At 40.5% G+C, this 19,808-nt stretch overlaps 1 protein-coding gene across 10 annotated transcripts in view; it reads right to left on the bottom strand.

The window, feature by feature from the left end:
* fndc3a (fibronectin type III domain containing 3A) overlaps positions 1 to 19,808 on the bottom strand; it is a 53,162-nt gene that overhangs the window by 25,212 nt on the left and 8,142 nt on the right. For 5 of the 10 annotated variants that reach the window (XM_044202060.1, XM_044202062.1, XM_044202064.1 and 2 more), the window contains one exon: positions 9,253 to 9,328. In XM_044202060.1, the coding sequence (XP_044057995.1) occupies positions 9,253 to 9,328 (76 nt within the window). Of the gene's footprint in view, positions 1 to 894; positions 978 to 1,315; positions 1,420 to 9,252; positions 9,329 to 10,999; positions 11,129 to 11,508; positions 11,643 to 19,808 lie in introns of those variants that run through there. The other 5 variants (XM_044202057.1, XM_044202058.1, XM_044202056.1 and 2 more) reach the window with 5 other exon arrangements.

Here is a 19,808-nt window from a genome sequence, read left to right as displayed (position 1 = left end):
GATTACAATATAATTTGAGTGGGAGTTCAAAGTGTGTACTGTTAACTCCACTCACTTTTAAGACTAATAAATCATGTCGTGCTTATGCCAAGAGCTGCTGTGCACCTGCGTGATGACTGATTGGCGGCAATGCTGACTAAAGGTTCTGACACACCAAACTGATGTCAAAAGAACTAGCGCCGACAAAAGCCAACTGCTGCGTCACCTCATATTGCCTGTGTCTTGGCCAAAAAGTGTCACTAGAACACACCGCACCGACTACAGCGAACGTCCAACTAGCATGTACGTTTGTACGTGAGAGGTAATAAATCTCCATACCAGCAGGTGGCGGTCGTCTACATTCACCATTTAAAAAAAGAACACCAGAAGACCCAGGACTGCAGATATAAACAAAAGCAGCCCCATAGATGTAGGTTTGCCTGCTCTCGCTCAGACGGTTTCGTAAAACAGCTGCTTCTAATTGAAAATGTCTGATTTCCTGTCTGATCTCCTGTCCTGTCTGTTTTCACTGCATGACGGATTCAAGACGCTAGTTAGCCAGCTAGCATTAGCACAATAGCAAACAACACAAATGAATAATATATTTATCTTCTCGTGCACCGATTTGCTTAAGCTGAACAGCCAATCAGAGTGATTTCTCTCACTGATGGCCTCCACCACCAATTCAACATGCTCAGTTGGCCATAAAGGCCGCAGATGAGGGGGGACGAAGGCCAATGGTGCAGAACACTACAACAACTAGGGCTACAGACGCCCACCGATGACAGAACATTGGACGACAGCCGACTGTCGGCTGGGTGTGTCAGGGCCTAAACGGGAAATCTGATTAATCACATTAGCATTCAATATGCCATTGTTTGTCAGTTTAGAATGAAAGGCTTTGTGTGTACTGACTTGGAGAATGTAGGGAGAAGAAGACCAGCAGAAAGCATAGGGTGAGAGAGGTAGGATGAGGGATGGATGAGGGCCACACATATCTAAGAGAAAGAGAGAGAAGAGAGGTAGGGTGGAGAATGGGGAACACCCACTCTCTTACATCAGACTGACGCACGAATGCTGACAGAGATCAGATAGAAAAGGCCACATCCTCCTCCCCCTCCCCTCCCCTCCCCTCCCCCTGAGTCAACTGGAGCATTGGTTGTGCTGACGTGGCCGTGGAGTGCCAGCCTTCCAGGCCACGGGAAAAACATCAGTCCTCCTCCACAAAACGGCAGGCTGCCACTGAGCCAAGAATAGCCACAAACAAGCTGCACATTCTGGCAGTGTAAACAGAGGCTAGGCTACACTTTGGTAACACCATCCAACATCATATAACCTGTCTTCACCTCCCCGCCTCCTGGGACAGGCGGACGGGATCAACTGGTGCGGCGTGTCTGAGTCGAAAGGGGGCTGGAGGTTACCAAGGGGAGGTGGTGATAACTGTTCAGGTTGGGTGAAAAAGCAGAGGGAGACACTTGTCAAAGGTCAGACACATGTCCACATACATACACAAACATACAAGCAAGGGTGGTAAGGCCCCACCTGTTTCCTTGTCTGAAAATGGATAGAGATCATAAAAAACACACTCAAGTGGGGCTTCACGCAGGTCCTCTAAAAGGCACACTGCAAATAGAGGAAACTTGGCAGACGTGGCTCTGAAATAACGGCAACAATCCAAGCAAACTGTCAGGTTTAATCAGATGTACAAATGAACCCTCAATTAGATACGGTGAATAAAAAGAAGCAGAGAAGACAACTAGAGCCTGGTTAAGAGATGGGTGTGAAAATCAAGAATGGCACACAGAGTGGACAAGAGTGAGACAGGTAGAAAGACTGAGACGGAGTGGTTTCATATGGGAGCTCTCAATAAGCTCTCAATGGCAACATGATGAAATGTGAGCCTATAAAGATGAAGCGGGCTTGATTATTAATTAGAGCTAATAAATTGCCTTCATCCACAAATAAAGAGGAGAGAAAGGATAGGCAAGGGAAGGCAAGCTGACTAACTGACAGAGGTTAAAAATTACAGCCAAGCAGGGGAAAGAGGCTAAGTACTGAACTGTCAATAAAACAAAAAAGTACGAATAAGTACTAAGTTAAAACCCTAATCTTGATTTTAAGTGATGAGGTGTCAAATGGTTCTCTTTTTGCATGGCATGGCACATTTTTCTTGCAGGCAGGAAAGACCTTCCATCAATTAAGAGGGTGGTAATTTACGTTAAGCGTAACTTTCTATTAGAAGATTACGAAGCCACAGTGTACGCTCGTCCTTGGCCTGGCTACTTCACAACATGCCAGTTAGCATCCAACCACCACCAATCCATGCACATAGAGGAGGGGAGCAAGTGGGAAAAAGAGGAAAAGGGCATTCTGCATTGATCTATGTGCAAACCAGAGCCTGAAGGAGGAACCTGTACAGTAAACAACGGAACAACTCAATAAGAATAGCCAATTTTTTTAGGTGCTAGTAGTGTTACTTTGTCTGAATTCCTGATATTTTAAGGCATCCGCATGGTTCTTGCAACCCCACTGGCATGAATGACGTGTACAGTGGAGGGAATCAGTAACCTTCATGCTTGTGCTTATTACAGAACATCACACTGCTGCTGCTGCTCTCAGCCAGACAAACACAGCACGAGAGAAGGGCCATGACCACAGAGGCCGGATTTTTTAAAATAATGAATTATTTGGCTCAGTTCAGGATATGAAGATTCCATTTTATAACCACTGTCTCGTTCTGTAACAAGAAGCTAACCTCACAAACACAGTGATGTTGATAATTTAAATGTACAAAAACAGCTGAGTGAACATGGAATTGCCCTTCTCCGGACATCCCACCCCTGACTAAACTTAGAAGAAAAACAAAAGGGTTCTTTTGAACACCCCTCCCCCTCTCATCATCTTCTATCATCCTCTTTACCCTCTCTCCCTCCCCCTTGGTATCAACGCAGCAATGGGAGAATGAGTCACAAGCTCAGTCATTCTGAGAGTTACTCACCGCAGAAGCTGTGAATGAACCACGCCTGTGTGTGCGTCCACACACATATGTTTGTGTACATGTAGTTGCAGTTAGGTGGGGGTGGTGAGTATAAAAATAATGTGCTAATGTGTCTGATGTTTGTGGTCCAATTAGGTGAACCATATGTGACAAGTTTTTTTTTGTTTTGTTTTTGTTTTTGTTTTGTTTTGTTTTTTTTTTTGGGGGGGGGGGTAAAACATGCACACTACCCCACAATTGTGTGCATTGGTTTTAATTTGAATGGATACGATCATGCAAGCCCATGCAATTTTATATGCTGTCTATTCCCTGTAAAAAATAATGGACTGACCACTGGACAGCACAATACCTGTGCCACCATCACCCTAGTGCAAGCCCACTCTTTCATGATGGTTTCATGTCTTTGCTGCCCACTCACCAGCCACAATGTAAACTCAATGGATGGCTTTGAATAAATAGAGGGGTGGGAAATAAGGAAAGGCATGGGGAGAGAGAGTATGTCAAAGAACAGGATGAAAAAAGGAGGGACATGGTTTTTGGAATCTGATACTGATATTTATTCTAGTGAAGCTGCTTATATTTACCAACTTTAAATCTGGTCATTTAGTTAGAAATAAAAGTGAAATAAAGTAAAAATTCCTGCCTGATGTGAAATGTAAGGATATTGAAAGGATGACCAGGTATTAGGCATATCATATTATTTATCCTAAAGACGGTACAGGTACAAAATGTCTCCGGTTGGGGTGATTTTGCATCTGAAATGTATTTTGAATCTTTGTCTTTAGTAAGAATTAAGACTTTTAGGATATTTAGGAGGAGCTATTGGCAGAAATGGAATATTTATAAGTATGTTTTAATTTGTGTATAATTACTCGAAAATAAGAATCTTTGTGTTTTCATTACCTTAGAATAAGCAGTTTCTATATAAATAGGGAGCGGGTCCCCTTCCACGGAGATCACCATGTTGCACTACCATGTTTCTACAGTAGCCCAAGATGGATAAACCAAACACTGGCTCTAGATTGGGCCTTTTGCATTTTTCGCAAGTTTCATGGCCACTGTAGTTTCTCCTACACGCTTGGAAGGGGAGGGTGATGTGAGCAGTATTCAAATGGCAATTTCACCGCTAGATGCTACTAAATCACCACTGATTTCCAAACGACACTATCATCTAGATTCTTCCCGTCACTTTACTTCCTACTGAGAATGTTTCAAATACTGATACAGCACTGTCCACGTAATTTACTTCTAAAAAGGTGCCAGTATAGTCCATTAAATCTGCCCCCCAATTTGATGGTACCACTTTAACTGTTTTCACTCAATCCTGAAAACTCAAACTTGTCTTGAACAGACAAATTATGGAAAATGTCTATTGTAGCAGTAGAGCTTCTTAAAAGTAAATTCCAGTGGAATTTCTCTCAAGACAGACTATAGTAGTGTATTGACAGTACGGATACCCAGTCATCGCAGTGTCAGATGTTCAACAGTGCACATCCTGGCTCCGTTTCAGGCACAGGGGGCATGACAGCCTCAAGTCCCTCTGATAGAAAATAGACTAAGCACATCTGCAGCACCATCAGGAATGAGATGAGGTGTTTCAAAGCTATGGCATCAGAGATAAGGGTCAAGAAGACAGAAGGGCTGACAGACCAACCAGTATCTAACAGACAGAAAAGACAGAGGACACTGGCAACATGGCTACAAACTGAATCAGGTGTATGCACACACACACACACACACATCCTTGTACTTCTATCTTTGTGAGGACCGTCATTGACATAATCCATTCCCTAGCTCCTTACCCTAACCACCACAACTAAATTCCTAACCCCAACCCTTACCCTAACCATAACCTAATTCTAACCTAACCCTTAAAACGAAGTCTTAACCTTCACACAGCCCTCTGAAGTTTCCAAAAATGTCCTCACTCTGTAGGTAAAAAAACATGTTTGTTCTCACTATGGACAAACACATACAAGTACAAGTACTCACTCACTCACTCAGGCTCCCTGTCGAGATGCCAGAATGGCTGTCTTGGCTTTTGTGGGAGAAGGCACATCTCTATCAGACTCAATAAGCCCAGTGGAACTAGACGATGCTTTCAGCCATCAACCAAAGACTGAATCATCCAAAGTGATGTGAATCACCGGCAGGCTAAGTCAGACCATTGGATCTAATCAACCCAATGGTCTTGATGCTGACTTGCCTCATCAGTCACCAAGCTTATCAGGTGGTCTATCACTTGGTGCCAATGATACAGCCCTCACATCTAAAGTGGCAGACGCTGTGAAAAGCCGAACAAGGGAGCACGCTGAAGCTATGAGGGCATGTCAGTCGCATACAGAACTCTCCTTATGGCAAGGAGGATAGCGAACAGAAAGATGCCAAATGGCCACTCTCATTAGCCTCCATTACTAAAAGGCCCCTCCTTTAAGGCAGATATCCAAAAATAAATAAATAAATAACAGCCTTCTATAAACTGCTTTTTACAAGATTGTCTGTTCATATTAAGCAGGCTGTCATGCACTAACACGTAGCACATCCAGCTGCTAAAAATACATGATTGAATACACAAATTGGTGTGGGATGGAACAAATCCTGAAAAATACGTGTAAATCAGATCATCCTGGCTTTGTAACTGTGTCACGCCGTTCCTGTCAGTATATATGAGGGTTAAAGGTGAAAGCATGCATATGCGCAACAGACACTTAAGATAACAGGGCTAGTCTGTTGTTGTGAACATACAACAAACCAAACCAACCAACCACATGCGCATACATGAATGCATGCCCGTACGCACACTCTTTTTCCTCCCTCCTTGCACCGCAAGCGGTGAGTCATCCCTCTATTCACGTCACAGAGAGATGAGTGCACCCTGTGACAGGCCAGTTAGTAGCAGTCACACTGATCTATGTGGCACCTCTCAGCTCTTTGTTTCTCCTCTGATGGAGAGACTATGTATGCTCGCTCCCTATTAGGAAGGTTTACTCAGCTCGTAATGGGGGGCCGGTGTGGGAGCTCAGTCAGACAGGAGTAGGGAGAAGTGCCCCTGCGTGAGCAAACTGTATGATGGCTTTCTGCCTTGGCAGCATCACTATATCACTGCTTTTGCTCCTTTGTCATCTAAACCTGGATGCCTGAGGCCTATTGCACATGTCTATTGTCCCATTGTTATTCATATACGTCACATGGCATAGTCAAAGGCTACAGACAAGAAATACCAGTGTCTTTCAACAGTGAGATAGTAAGCACTGGTCTATTTAAGCTAAAGTGCCCGCCTGCTGTGGTCACAAAGGGTAGCTAACATTATTCACTCACAAACCTTTATCATGTTTTCATCCTTTAGTTTTCTTTATTAAATCAAATTCAATATTTAAAGTTTCTACAAGTTTTTAACTAGTTACAATTTAATACTGATGCCTCTATATGACCTACATAAGCAAACGAGATCAGCAGCAAGAAGATTGGCTATTTCTATTTCTATATCTAGTTATTCTTAATGCCTGTCACCGGGACAGATTCCCTGTGAAATCAGAACTAAACAATTTAGGGCATGCAGACCGGAGGAGCTTATGTTTACATTTTCCCAGGCAAAGTTTTGCAGTGAGTAGTACATTAGCCAGTTAAAAAGGAAGCAGGAGGAGATTTTTCTTTAGAAAATTTTATTTTTTCCGTTATATTTTGTGGTTATGGCTGATACTGGGGCAGGATTAGCAAAGAGAAAAGGAAAATAATTGACCAAAGAACAAAATGAAAAGCTAAAAAGGGACAGTGATAGAGCACGGGCGAAAACACGTGTCAACCTTGGTCAGTTATTCAACAGATGGAGAGAATTGCAGGATTTGAAAGGATTCAAAACTGATCCTGAATTGGCCCTCTTTGTTTCACCATCGTCATCTTACATAGCCACAAAAGATACATTACCTCATCGCTATGCATCCTGAAAACAGCTGTCTTTAAAAAAGAAAAATAGTATTAAAAATAAGTTGCGTCTTTTTTCCGCTTCCAAAACAAATGCACACGCTCACCAGATCAAGATCTTTACGACACGAGGCGGTGGAAACACTACCACCTTTGTCTGCAGGGGCTGCCAGAATCAAAGAATCAACACAAAATGAAAGTTCCTTTTAGTAACTTTAAGAGGAAAAAGAGTGCCCTGTGAGCTCACAGAAATGTTAATCCAGGAGGGATGTCCGTGGAGCAAGCCATCAACAGAGCAAATCATTTTCAGATCTATGCTTTCCCAGGCAACTACATTTTATCATAATCGTTTACAATTATGGACCCACAGCTCTACCTCCTACAACTACTCCAGCTGTCTTCTGTTCACAATGTCAGTGACGTGTTGGAGCCAGACTTCATTGTTGCTGTCACAAAGCCAGCGCAATCACCAACAATTGAGGAAAAGGAAATGACTGCCATCAGGACAAATAAGAATGTGTAACACATCTTCCTCAAATACCACCTTTCTGCCCTAACTCTGCCAACACACTAAGTATACCACATGCTTCTTTTACATTATGATAAGAGCAAGATGGATGCATTTATGTGCACACAACATCGCAGTTACAGAATTCAAGAATGAAGGGGATGGTACATTTTCTGGGTCAGGCAGAATTCTGTGTCTGTTTTTAATCTGTTATCTTTCATGTGCATTGCCTATTATTCATCATGTAAGGACACATAATTCTTTTAACTCGTTTTTGTTTAGTTACTATGCATATTAAGCATGTGTAATGTGAATCAATGTGATCAAGTTTGATCAGCTCAGTGCCTCTTAAAAAAACAATTTTGTAAAAACATATTGATGCAATTACATAACACATTATTTCATGCTGTACTTTTCTTTATATTGCCTGGAACCATAAGATGCAATTATGTCATTGCGCACGATGGGAGCTGTGAGACATGACTGACTCTGTCATTTCTGTAAAAATACGTCAATGAATCCTGGCCAACCCCCTCCTTTTTTCACAGCACACACTGGAAAAAGCCGAATGAATTCAGGTGAAGGTGAATGCTAGAAATAAAGAGGTTAAGTTAGACTATAGCTCTGTTAATTAGATTATGTTTACACCTATTATAATCTGACACTTGTTAAGCATCTACATGAAAGTCGCTGTTAACTACATCCCTTAGCAATCTCTCTTGAGTTGTCATAATATAAATATTATAAAGAGTACGGTCTAGACCTGCTCTATAAGAAAAGTGAGATAACTTCTGTTATGAATTGGTGCTATATAAATAAAATTGAATTATTATCTATATGTATAGGCACAGAGATTCTAAACTCTCATTTGAATTTTTTTTGCCTTTATTTTTACAAATGACCAAATTAAATGTCCGAATGAATGATTCCAATCGAATTTCTAGTTTAAGTATCCGTTTTGCACATGTGAAGAGTTATCTGATGTTATGCTTAACAGAAGAAAAAATTATTGCACTGAACATCAGTTTGATTTTCTTTCCATGTGATTTTGCATGTTTGCATATTATCGCACTATATGTCAATATTAGGAACATTTTGTTATTAATACTGAGATATTCATTTCAACTATATTGCCCAGCCCAAGATATTTTCCATATCTGCTGTATTAATTAATTTAGACAAGTCTCTTAGCTATCCATAGATGTCAGGGTATAAGCAGAGTACTAAGCATTTTAAATGAGCCATACATTTCCTGGAGCTTTTCCAGCAGCCAAGGGGAAATAGTGTAGAGAAGACATTTGTCTTGTTGTCACAATGCCCTGAAACTCACACGGTGACAATATGTTGTCTTCTCTCACTGGAGCAGTCTCTGCTGGAGCAGTAGTGCCTGGCCCACTGAATATACTGTACTTCTTGCAGCATTTCTCTTCATATTTAGGAGGTAATGCTTGTTTTTATTCATCTTGTTGCTTTTGGGGTTGGCATGTCTAAACCATATGTTTCGATATGGTTTAACTGTATAAAAATATATGGTCAAACCATATGACTAACCAACACCTTTTAAAATTTTTGTGGAAAGGGTGTGCTCTAAAAATGGACTAAAAGATGTCATTATAAATTTAATAAATTTGTTTTGTTTGTTCAAGGCTAGAAACACATGGTGTGCCACAAAAGGAGAAATTTACCATTTTTTTCTCCTTGTACGAAGGGGTTAATGGGTCCAAATATATCCATATGTATCATATTATAAAATGTATATTTTTTTACAACTGGATTAATAGACAACATGCATTCAAATCCAGAATCACACTGAAAGGATATACATGTAACAGAACAGCTTTCTTACCTGTGATACACTGAAACTGACCATCCTCTCGTCGAATAGTGAAGGCCTCACCTGGGTTTACCTGCACCAGGATTACCTGTGGGGAAACAAAGCAACATTCATTTGACTAAGTTAACTTTCATGCTTGTTCTACAGTGACTAGTTAATTAAAACTGAAGCCCCTTTTGTACATGGACAATTACACGTTTGTATTTGTGTAAACAGAAGCCACAGTTGATTTTTTGTAAAAGTCGCTCTGGCATTGTACAAACACAAAATCTTGTTCAATTTCTGCAAATTTACCTCCACGGCTCTAATGTGAATAACAGCAGCAAAATGTCTGTGAAAAGCATGGTCTTAACACGAATGGTGTTTGGTGTTACACTGACGATACGGTCACCTAAAAATCAAAGTGGGAAAAAATCAAATCCTATCTCTCCATTGAGAGCATTTCTGCGATGCCTAACATGTAGGTGACACTGACAGGCAGGTCCAATCAAAAGAAATAACACAGCATCATTAAGAACAAAAAAAAGCACAAAGCTGTCTGCTATGGGACAGTGCTCCAGCCTGTTTAAAATGTGTACAGTAGACAATCAAACTTCAGACAGGTCTCCATTAACTTTCAATCACGCCAATTGTTTTCAGGACAAAAACCCAACAAAACAGGTATTAGCTACGAAATCAACAGGAGAAATTAACTGAGAGCAAGACTGACAGACTGTGGGACTAAGATGGCAGCAAGCCTTTCTCCAGTGTTGACTGTGGTCCTCAATTTAGTGTGAATACCAATAACCACTGCCATACCTGGACAACTGAACCAATTGAATCAATTGCACAATTTATGTTAGTGAAAGGGGGTGTTGAATGTAACACACGCAATCAATAAAATGAAATTGTGTCTTTCACAAGACAATATATTTAAACAGCTGCTCATTTTGTAAATCAATCAGATGAAATGCTTGAATTTTCAACTTGTGCTTGATAACTTTTAAAGTATGTGTTAACGCAATGTCAATTTACTTTTATCTTTTACAAGTGATTTATTACAAGAGTCAGTGTCATTTTCCCGACTGTACATATGACATAAAAACAAGAACAACCTGTAAATTTCAGGAACATTCAACAGACGTTGCCTAAAGATGAAACACAAAAAAACCAGGAAGCAAAGGAAGTGGTTATTATTTCAACATAGTAAAAAATAACAATTAGCCTCTCCTGATTTGTATTTGAACTGTTTCTCCCCATACCAAAAAAAACTTTCCTCTTCTTGAGTTATCAGGATTTACATGCATTTTTTAAGCTTTAACCATAAACTGAACAATTTTAAACTGTTAATATCTCATAACATGCATGGAGCTCATCATGGTTGTTGGAAATATCAGGTACACACTGCTACCCTACACTGAGTCATGTTGCTTCTGTCATTCCAAAAGAATTGAGCATCAGAACTGAACGAGAAAAAGCCATGAAAAAGGTGTACTTTATCCAAGGAACAAACTTTTTAAATCATTTCAACATTTCTGACAATGTCACCCTCTTTAGACAACAGCCAAATGGAAGTAAAATTATTAACAGAACTGAAGACTAACAGTTTTTTTTTCCATTTACTTAATCAACAGGTCATATTATGTTAATAAAATCCCTGCAACTTCTCACTCTGAATAATCTCAAATTCAACATTCTCTTAAGTTATTCTTATAAACTCAAACAGAATACACATAACTAGCTTTTTTTTGCCCCGGCAATGTGAGTGGGCGCTAGTTACCTCACTCTTGTGGAAGTCGCTGTCATAGAATCTACACTCCCCTGGCAAAGGGCTTTGGCTATGGTTCTCTTCAAGCACAGAAATCAGCACCTCCATCTCTGACACTGCTCCCATTCGTGTGCTCAGCAGGGAGAGGAAAGAGCCCTTTGATTGCCACACACAAGAAGCTCATATGTTCATACACACCCACACAGGCAGCGTCAGCAGCAAGTGTAGATGGTGGGGGCTGGGGGGTTGGGGGGTTGGGGTGGGAGGCTGGGAGGACGGTGCAGGGGCAAGGGAGGTCTAATTGAATCAAAGTCTAGGCACTTCACAGTCAGGTGCATATGTATGTTTTTCATCCATCCCCTTCTGTGTGAAGCAAACACCCCTCCTAGGATGATTTCTCCCTTTTCCAATTTAATCCTAACATTGTTACATTTGAAATCAATACTGAGAGACGTTCATTGCATGTTCATAAAATCAAAAGGAAGGAAATTTTGCTTGCAAAAGATCTGACTGCTACTTACTGTTGCCCGCATTGCTTTTTCTCATTCAGGCGTCGCTATTCACGCAGTCACAGAGAAAAGAAAAGATGCTCCAGGGTCTACCAGACCCTCCACCACTTCACCCAACCCTCATGAGAAATCACATGACCTGCGATGCTAACACATCTGGCTGGGCTGATCCTTTACACCCTGCACTTTCATCAACTCCTGCACAAAATCCAGGAAGAAACTGGCGAGAGGCAAGGAGTGCAGCAGGAGCTATGTAGGCGGATGGGGCTTAGTCTCTTGCGCTGGATGTAGCCTTCACAGAAAGTGTGGCGTGAATCTCATGTTTGCTTAGCCTGGTTCAGCCTCATCTGCTCCGTAGCGGCACACTCTGCAGCATGCAGCTTGTTCACTCTTGCTTCTGGCTCCAGTGCAGCCTCCCTACCGTCAGTATCCACAGCAACCCCTTCAACAAATAAGCCACAGCTATGTCCGCACCAAACCTTCAGAGAAGGGATTGAAACCTTATCAGCAGTGGCCACTCTCCGGAAAAGGAGGCGGATGAACCCAAGAAAACATGACCAAATATGAGGAGGACAGGATGATGCCTCAGTTTGCAATTCAGTTTCCTTCTTGCCTCTGTCACTGACTGTGTGCCAGCTCAGTTAACGCCTGCTGTGCTCCTTAATATGGTTAATTTCAATAGCATTCCATCAGGGTGTGATCATTGCACAGCTGAGCCGGCAAAGGTATAAGGGTTCCATAGCGTGGGGAGTCCTTTGTTCTGCCTTTTTTCACAACAACAACAATGGCGTGAGGGAGCTGAGCGACCCACGCAGCTTCTGAGGCTGACATATACGACTACGCTACAGTCCCTCTCCCTCCCTCCCTGCCTCCCTTCTCTCCCTCCCCCTCATACTCTCTCTGGCTCTTTCTCCCATTCACAGAGCGACATGTCATACACCCTCTCTTAATACTCCGATCGATGTGAGAGGAGATGAGGTGGTGGGAGTTCAATGGCAGAGCTCCAGCGCTGGCGACAATTGCACCCTCGTGTTCTCTACTGTTTTCAAAGATCACAAAGCAGCCCACTGACAGTCAAAACAGAGACGCTATTTGTACAGCGACACAATAAACAGAGCTTGCAAGTATTCACTGCTTCTGTAACATCTGTCCTCATTCATTCTAAATGGATCATTCCTTAAAGCGACAGTGCAGATCACTTGATCAGCATGTGCCAAGTAAACAGATACTCTGCGTCACTGATACTGCTGCACAAGGGGTACACCTATGACACATCCTCCACAAAATGAAATCCTACGGTTCGTTTTACTCTGTGTAAAAAGGAAAAAAGCTGGATTTAAGGAGTTAGATAAATATGGTCTCTAGTAGCAATGGCCAAGGTTCAAGTACAATAGGCTTATGAAGTGAAATGACTTTAGGGAAATATGAACATTTATTTTGGAAGAAGAAGAATGGTAAGAAAAAGAAACAAAACACTTTACACAGCACACACAGTAATAAGGGGTTACAATTTTGCACTGATCAAATCAATCTGTTATGGTCATTATACTGAGAATCTGTTGAAATAAGGAACTACAATCAAGGAGTTATGGATGTGAAATCAGGATAGCGCCCCCTTTAGGCTGATTTTAAGTTTCTATACATCTAAAATACCTGCATCAGTAAACCAAACATGCCATTTTTAGACATGCTGCTTTTCTGTCTTTTTGGCAGGGCAAATAACACATAACAATTATGGACAAATGCTATCTAATTTGATAATCACATTTTTTTTACTAAAAAAAACAAAAAAAAAAAAAAAACACAGCAAAACCTAAATAAGTAACTAGATAAACAACTAGATAAACAAAATAAAATAAAACCTAAACCTTTAACGCTGCACTACCAAAACAAGCAACCTGATGCAGCAAGGAATTTTTTGTTCCTTGTTGCCATTCCCCACATATTTACTGCAAAAATGGAGGCTGATGTTATAGAACAATTTGTATAAACAGCCTGGAATTAGAATCAGGTCTTGGCCAAAATGTTTCCAAGTTACAACTGCATAATATTGTGCTGTGATTAGTGTTTTGGGGTTTAGAATATGGACGGGTTACTAAGATATTTACAGGAATTTTCAATAATTTACACTTAGACTGGTAATATTCACTATTTAGCTTTGAGTTTCAAAGGATTGCCTCATAATGCTACATCAATGTCTACAGACACAAAACCTCTAGTAGCATTGTCTACAACATATTTAGTACAAAAACTGATTGTTTTGCAAATAGCAAAACACATATGTATAATTGCCAGGAAAAAGGACACAGTAAAAAATTAATACATTTTAGATTAGTCAAGTACCTCTTCTGATAACTCCACTTGCTTGAGGCAACTGCCAATCAGATACCCTTATCCATACACAAACTAATCTCTTGCATTCTCCCGAAGCTCAGCTCTAACAAACCTAGGAATGCTGAATTTACAGTGCTGTTTTTAATACATTCAAGTCCCAGCGATAGAATGAATGTATCACTGAATGTTTAGCTGCCAACTGTATGATGACTTCATTTGGAAGTGGATAGACTCTGAAACAGCGTTAGGATAATGCAAAGGTTACTTTTCACACAGATGACTAGGCACTGTAATGTGCAATGGTTCCCTGGTCACATTCACAACAGGAATAATCTTTTTAACAGCACTGGATGGAAACCATGCATTAAGAGAACAGGAACAAAGAAAACCAGATACACCGGCACAAATACATAGAACAGCATGTCAGAAAGTTAAACAATACATTATATCTTGTTCCCACCACTGTAAAGATTTGTGTCCATGTATGAACCCTATGCCAAGAGAGTGTGGCTCAGTTAGCACACACTGTCACACAGGTGGCCACTGCTGTGTTTTATTACCCCAGAGAATGGACCTGCTCTGGGTGTTCATGGTTGTTAGCTCTGACGTTTCTAAGCCGTTGGTGACTCAGTGCAGGTTTCTCACTATTTGTTCCTCTTAATTGTTTACTGTGCGTTGATGTGACATAGCAGCTGGGTGGACAGGAAACAGGAGCCAAATGACACAGGGAAAATCTTGCCAGTGTCGGAACTAGCCAGGAACTAAAGCAGTCTCACTGCAGCTGATGGCATACGCTTACGTGTGCAATGATAATTCAAGGCAATTTGATGATCCTCAGCCCTCCAGGATCCCCTGGATACGTTGAAAGTAGAAACAGACAAGGAAAAAAATCTTTCCAAGTGGTGTTCATACTGTAGCCAGTCCTTGTAAATATTAGTTATCCTCTTAGCAATTATAAAATCACAGAGGTGATAATCTGTTATATTTACTTATCAGAGGAACAACATTATCAATGCACACAGTCAAGCATATACATCCATGTATTATCTGGTACGTCAATTAATGGTACTAAGAACAAAAGAAGAAAAACTCAAATTTTTGACAAAATGACATCTGTCATTTAAATTTTTTCCAATAACTATTCAACCACTGATGAAGTCTGTGTACACCGGTACTTCGTCATGTCTCCACTTCTTTCTACTGTAAATTTGGTGAGACTTCATTGAACTATTTTTAAATATGATTTATTATGGAATCAATCAAGGACGGAAGCCATTCCAGTATTGATCTGGGTGCATGGTAGGGATCACTGCCCTGCTAAATGTCAAATCAGCACCCAAATAAATAAGGTACTACGTTAGTATGAACAGTATTTATACTCATGACTTTGCCTGTATTTGGCTCTAGTCTTTGCTTCCTTTAATATCCCACAGTCTGATGCTGCCACCACCATGCTTCACAGAGGAGCTGGTGTTAGATAGATGATAGGCTGTGGTAGTCCTGATACAGAGATCTCCACTACAGCTGAACTATTCATTTTTGTTAAAATCAGACCACATTATCTTTTGGCTCATGCCCTCTGAAAATTTCACATGATATTCTTCAAACTCCAGGCATGCTGTCATGTGCTTTTTTCTCCTCAGGAGTACCTTCCATCTGGCTCCTCTACCACATAGCCCAGACTTGTGAAGAGCTGTACTGAGTGTACTCCTTCCAGAGGAATCTCTCATCATAGCTAAGGTACTCTGTACTTCTGTCAGAGTTGTTCTTAGGTTCCAGGTCAATTCCTGGCAAAGGTCCTTCTAGCTTGGTCACTTTGTTTGGACAGTCAATCTGCTCTGGGAAAAGTCCAGGTAGTTTCACATTTTGGCCATTTGTAATGCTGAAGCCTTATGTGCTCCTCCTGGATTTCAAACACATTAAAATGTATGTTTTTCTCTTTTCCACAGACCTATATTTTCTTCCAGGTTTGTCTCCTTCCATCCAGCCAGAGAGTGTTAGCAGTAAAATACTGATGAGAAAATTCTGATTTCAAAATGTATCATTTGAAATGAATACAACTTTGCCATTTTAGTGCAAAAAAAGCAATTTTTTGCAATAAAATGTTCTGTTTAGTTAGTTAATATGTAAAGAAAATTGTACTAAAACATTAAAACACAAATGTTGACATTTGATGTATTGTACCAGTTAGCTTAAAGCTTCCAGTGCATATCTTGATCAACTGTTTACTTGAATGGATACTAAGTGGAGCTCAGATCAGTATTTGTATCAGTCGATTTACTTGACAGAATATTCAGTATCTGTGTCTATTCTGAATATTGGTGCAGTAATAATGGTATGGTTTGTCTCACTGGCTTAGAAAACGTGTCCTAAACACTGCTGAGTCACGCACCGTCCACCTCCTCACAATAGTCGACAAATAGTGGGCTCACCCCCATCTTCACAGATGATTCAGTGGCTTAACAGGAGACGCGCAGAGTGGGTTGCATTTTTGTCACAACATCTCAAGCCCTCTGGCAACTTGTGAGGGGCACATGTCTAAGGCCCAGTCCTCTGTGTCTGGCTATAGCATTCAAGGCCAGCACCAAAGACGGCTGAGTCGGGAGTGAGGTCTCACTATCCCTCAGTAATATTAGCCCACGCATGGCATGTAGCCACAAGCAGACCACACACTCATGGCTGTGTGCTCCCTGTTCAATTTGTGTAGTTACTATTTAATGCTGAGTGTTCTTTCACAATGAGAGCTATAGTGCTGTGTTGTCTTCAAAGATCTTGTAATTATACATATTTATACATATTTCCCAAACGGTTGGATGATTCCTAGGAAAGGGTTTCTGACAATAACTGCACAGCAAGAAGTTTTACCACTCTGAGAATATTTTGGAAAGTAGCTGCCAATGGACCATTTCTACTAACAGCTTTTCAAATTTTTCTCAAAGGTGTTTTTATTACTTACAGTCTGGCAGGTTACAAACACAGACCTAAAAACCATCAAAAGAGAATAACATAAAAAACACAAGCACAAAGAACATGAAAATATTAAATGGCAGGTCTGATGAAAAAGAGTAACGAACAAAACGGAAGAAAATATACATACACATCAGCACAGACAACAGCCAAGTACATAAACCATTAGCTGGGCTTAAACATTGACAGAAACAGACTGATTCATCTGTTACCAATTTAGCTACAAACCAAACGGCAAGAGCAGAAAAAACTTGGAGGGGACGGGGGCTTAAATGGTGGGAAGCAGTGAATCATACTGTAGCCAAAGTCATCTCTAAAAAGGAATCATCTCAGGTAATGACCCCAAGACAACAGCTTCCTCTCTGACTCAGAATAATTGGTCCAACAGAGCATTAATACCAAGCCAAGACTGGGATAAAGAAAGCAAGAACAAAGAATGAGGTGTCCTTGCAGCTTCTCCAACTAAAAAAGGTCAGAAACAGAGGGGTGAGCCATCGCTGTGAATCCTCTTCACTGTCACCACAGTCCTGCCTCACTCTGTCAGGGCCCAGACCCCTCCAGTGGTTCCTGTTCCTCACTATGCAGCTGTCATGATATTTACACACCTCCTCAGACACACAACACGCATAAGCTACATCTTATTCACAGCAACACTCAAACAACAATCCTTGAAAAGCCCTACATCGATTGTCTTTTTTTGCATTAGGATCAGGATTTAGACTCTGACACCATGAAATTAGTCACATCAAGTCTCCTCTGCCATATGTGCTTTCACAGGGTACTAAAAACTCCCTTATAGGAAAAAGCACTCTATTTAGTGCCAGTTTCCAATGAGTAAATTTTAATTGCCAAAAGGTTAATGCAATGAAAAGGTTTATACAATTACTGTGAAGATAAGCGTGCAATCAATACAGATGTCAAAAACCCAGTTAAGACAAATTACAATAGTCTACAATAGTATGTGTGCTTGTATGTGTGACCCACCACTCTTCTGCTAAAAAATTAAATAATTCGCACACAGATGAAAAAGACAGACTGCACAGTGTACAACAGACCAGCTAGCTATAGGCACAAAGTGGCAAAGTTTTCTGGATTCTGCAAAAAAACAGTGAAGAAAGTCTCCAAAAAACAATACAATACAATAATAACATGCAAAACATGAAACAACCATAAAATATATTGGTACACCATAAACCTTAGTGCTCTATTCTCTATTACACTGCCTTGAGTATCAATTTTAATGTTACCTGCAGGAGAAGTCAATTTGAGGCAAGCTAACCATGCTAGCATTAGTAACTGCACACTCACCGAGCTCCTCATGGTCACAGGTAATGACTGAAGTAATAAGCCATTTCATTTGCAAGGACATGCACCCATATAGCGTGGTTGAAAATTATGGCTACAGATGGATGATACTGACCCTGAAACTGCAGTGCACAATATCCAGTTCTGGTAGCATTTCAGTGAAAAATAATTACATAATGGGCACTGCCCAAAAGGTTGCCTTGTGTACCACTGCTCATTGTTCTGCTATTGTTGCGGTAGCAGGAGGCATAATTTCTTTTAGCAATGGGTCCTTAATACTTGAAACAAAACATTATTTGCTATTGATTTTTGCCATTGATAATATTGGTTTTTAGCTACCGCCATTCAAACCTCATAATTTAACATCAAATTAAATATATCAAATTATATTAAATCTTAGCTCAATAGCTAGAATTGTTTCTGTATCTAGACTATGTATCTGTGTATTTATATGTCTGAGAGGGACACACAAACACCCCTAGCACAAAAACAGTGTGTGTACTGTGGTTCAAAAAACAGTAAATGCTCGGTGTTATCTGATACTTGTTATTCCTCCTCATAGGAACACATTTCAGTACATTTCAGCAGTCATGAACATGCAGTGTCTCAAATTGGTCTGAGCAGCAGGGTGGTAATGATGTAAGGAAGGAACAGCAGCATTTTATTCCTCTAGCTTTCATAAAACACTGTAAACACTGACAGGGAACCAGTACAGGTAATCAGGTAACCTTTGTGGGAGGTGGTAAGGTAACTGAATTCCACGAGAACAACAACAACCTCACAGCCCAACACAACCAGCAAAATTTGATATCTACGTGAACAAAGCCGAATTCAGGCCAGGGTTTTTCCACTGTGGAAAATGACAAGACAGCTGGAAAGGCATGTTTATAGGGCAGTGCTAATATTAGCAAGTCTTATCTTGACAAACTGCATGAAACTGAGGAAATGACAGAAAAGATATCACTGTAGGTTCCATGCTATCCCCCAGGAAGTCACGGAAGCTTAAGCAAATCGAACTGATGACCATCAAAATGACAGGGAAATCACCAAGGCTTGTCAGGGCCACTCAATCTCACTCTGATACTGACAAGAGATGGTGGGGGATATCGCCTCATATTCTGTACACATACAGCAAAGGCTACTATCAAAACCGAGAGAGATGTGACTCATAACTAACAAGCACCTGTTGCCTATGAAATACGTTCCTTGAGCAAATGAAGTGAGGACAGTAAATCTGTTTGAGTTGTTTATTTCAATACCTATCTGAGTAAGAATATATCTGCATATTTTGTTTAGCATCTGAAACAAGCCACAAATGCATCAGGTTTCACAAGAGGTAGATACTGTATGTTGTTGTAAATGTATCGGAAAACGGTAAGGACAATTACAATATTAAAACAGTCTGAGATTATAGCAACACAACAGAGTGAAATAAAATGTATTGAAAATACTGCTGGGTTTGAGATATCATAATCTTGATTATTCCACTACTGTAGTAAGTAATTGCCTAATATAAAATTAAATCACTTCACACAATGGCATCTCATTTTTCTCTTCTCATTATATTAAACAACTCTACATGCAGGGCTTCAGACACCTTTTGGATTTATTATTGCATGTCACACATAACCCTGGCTCCAGCCTCTGCTGGACTACATATCAGGTTGAATACCACATTAGTGTTTCACTGCTGTGCTGGTTAAACC

Source organism: Siniperca chuatsi, linkage group LG7, assembly GCF_020085105.1.
Source record: "Siniperca chuatsi isolate FFG_IHB_CAS linkage group LG7, ASM2008510v1, whole genome shotgun sequence".
Taxonomy (NCBI): domain Eukaryota; kingdom Metazoa; phylum Chordata; class Actinopteri; order Centrarchiformes; family Sinipercidae; genus Siniperca; species Siniperca chuatsi.
Note: the sequence above shows the minus strand (reverse complement) of the source record. Positions and strands in the feature narration are given on the sequence as shown.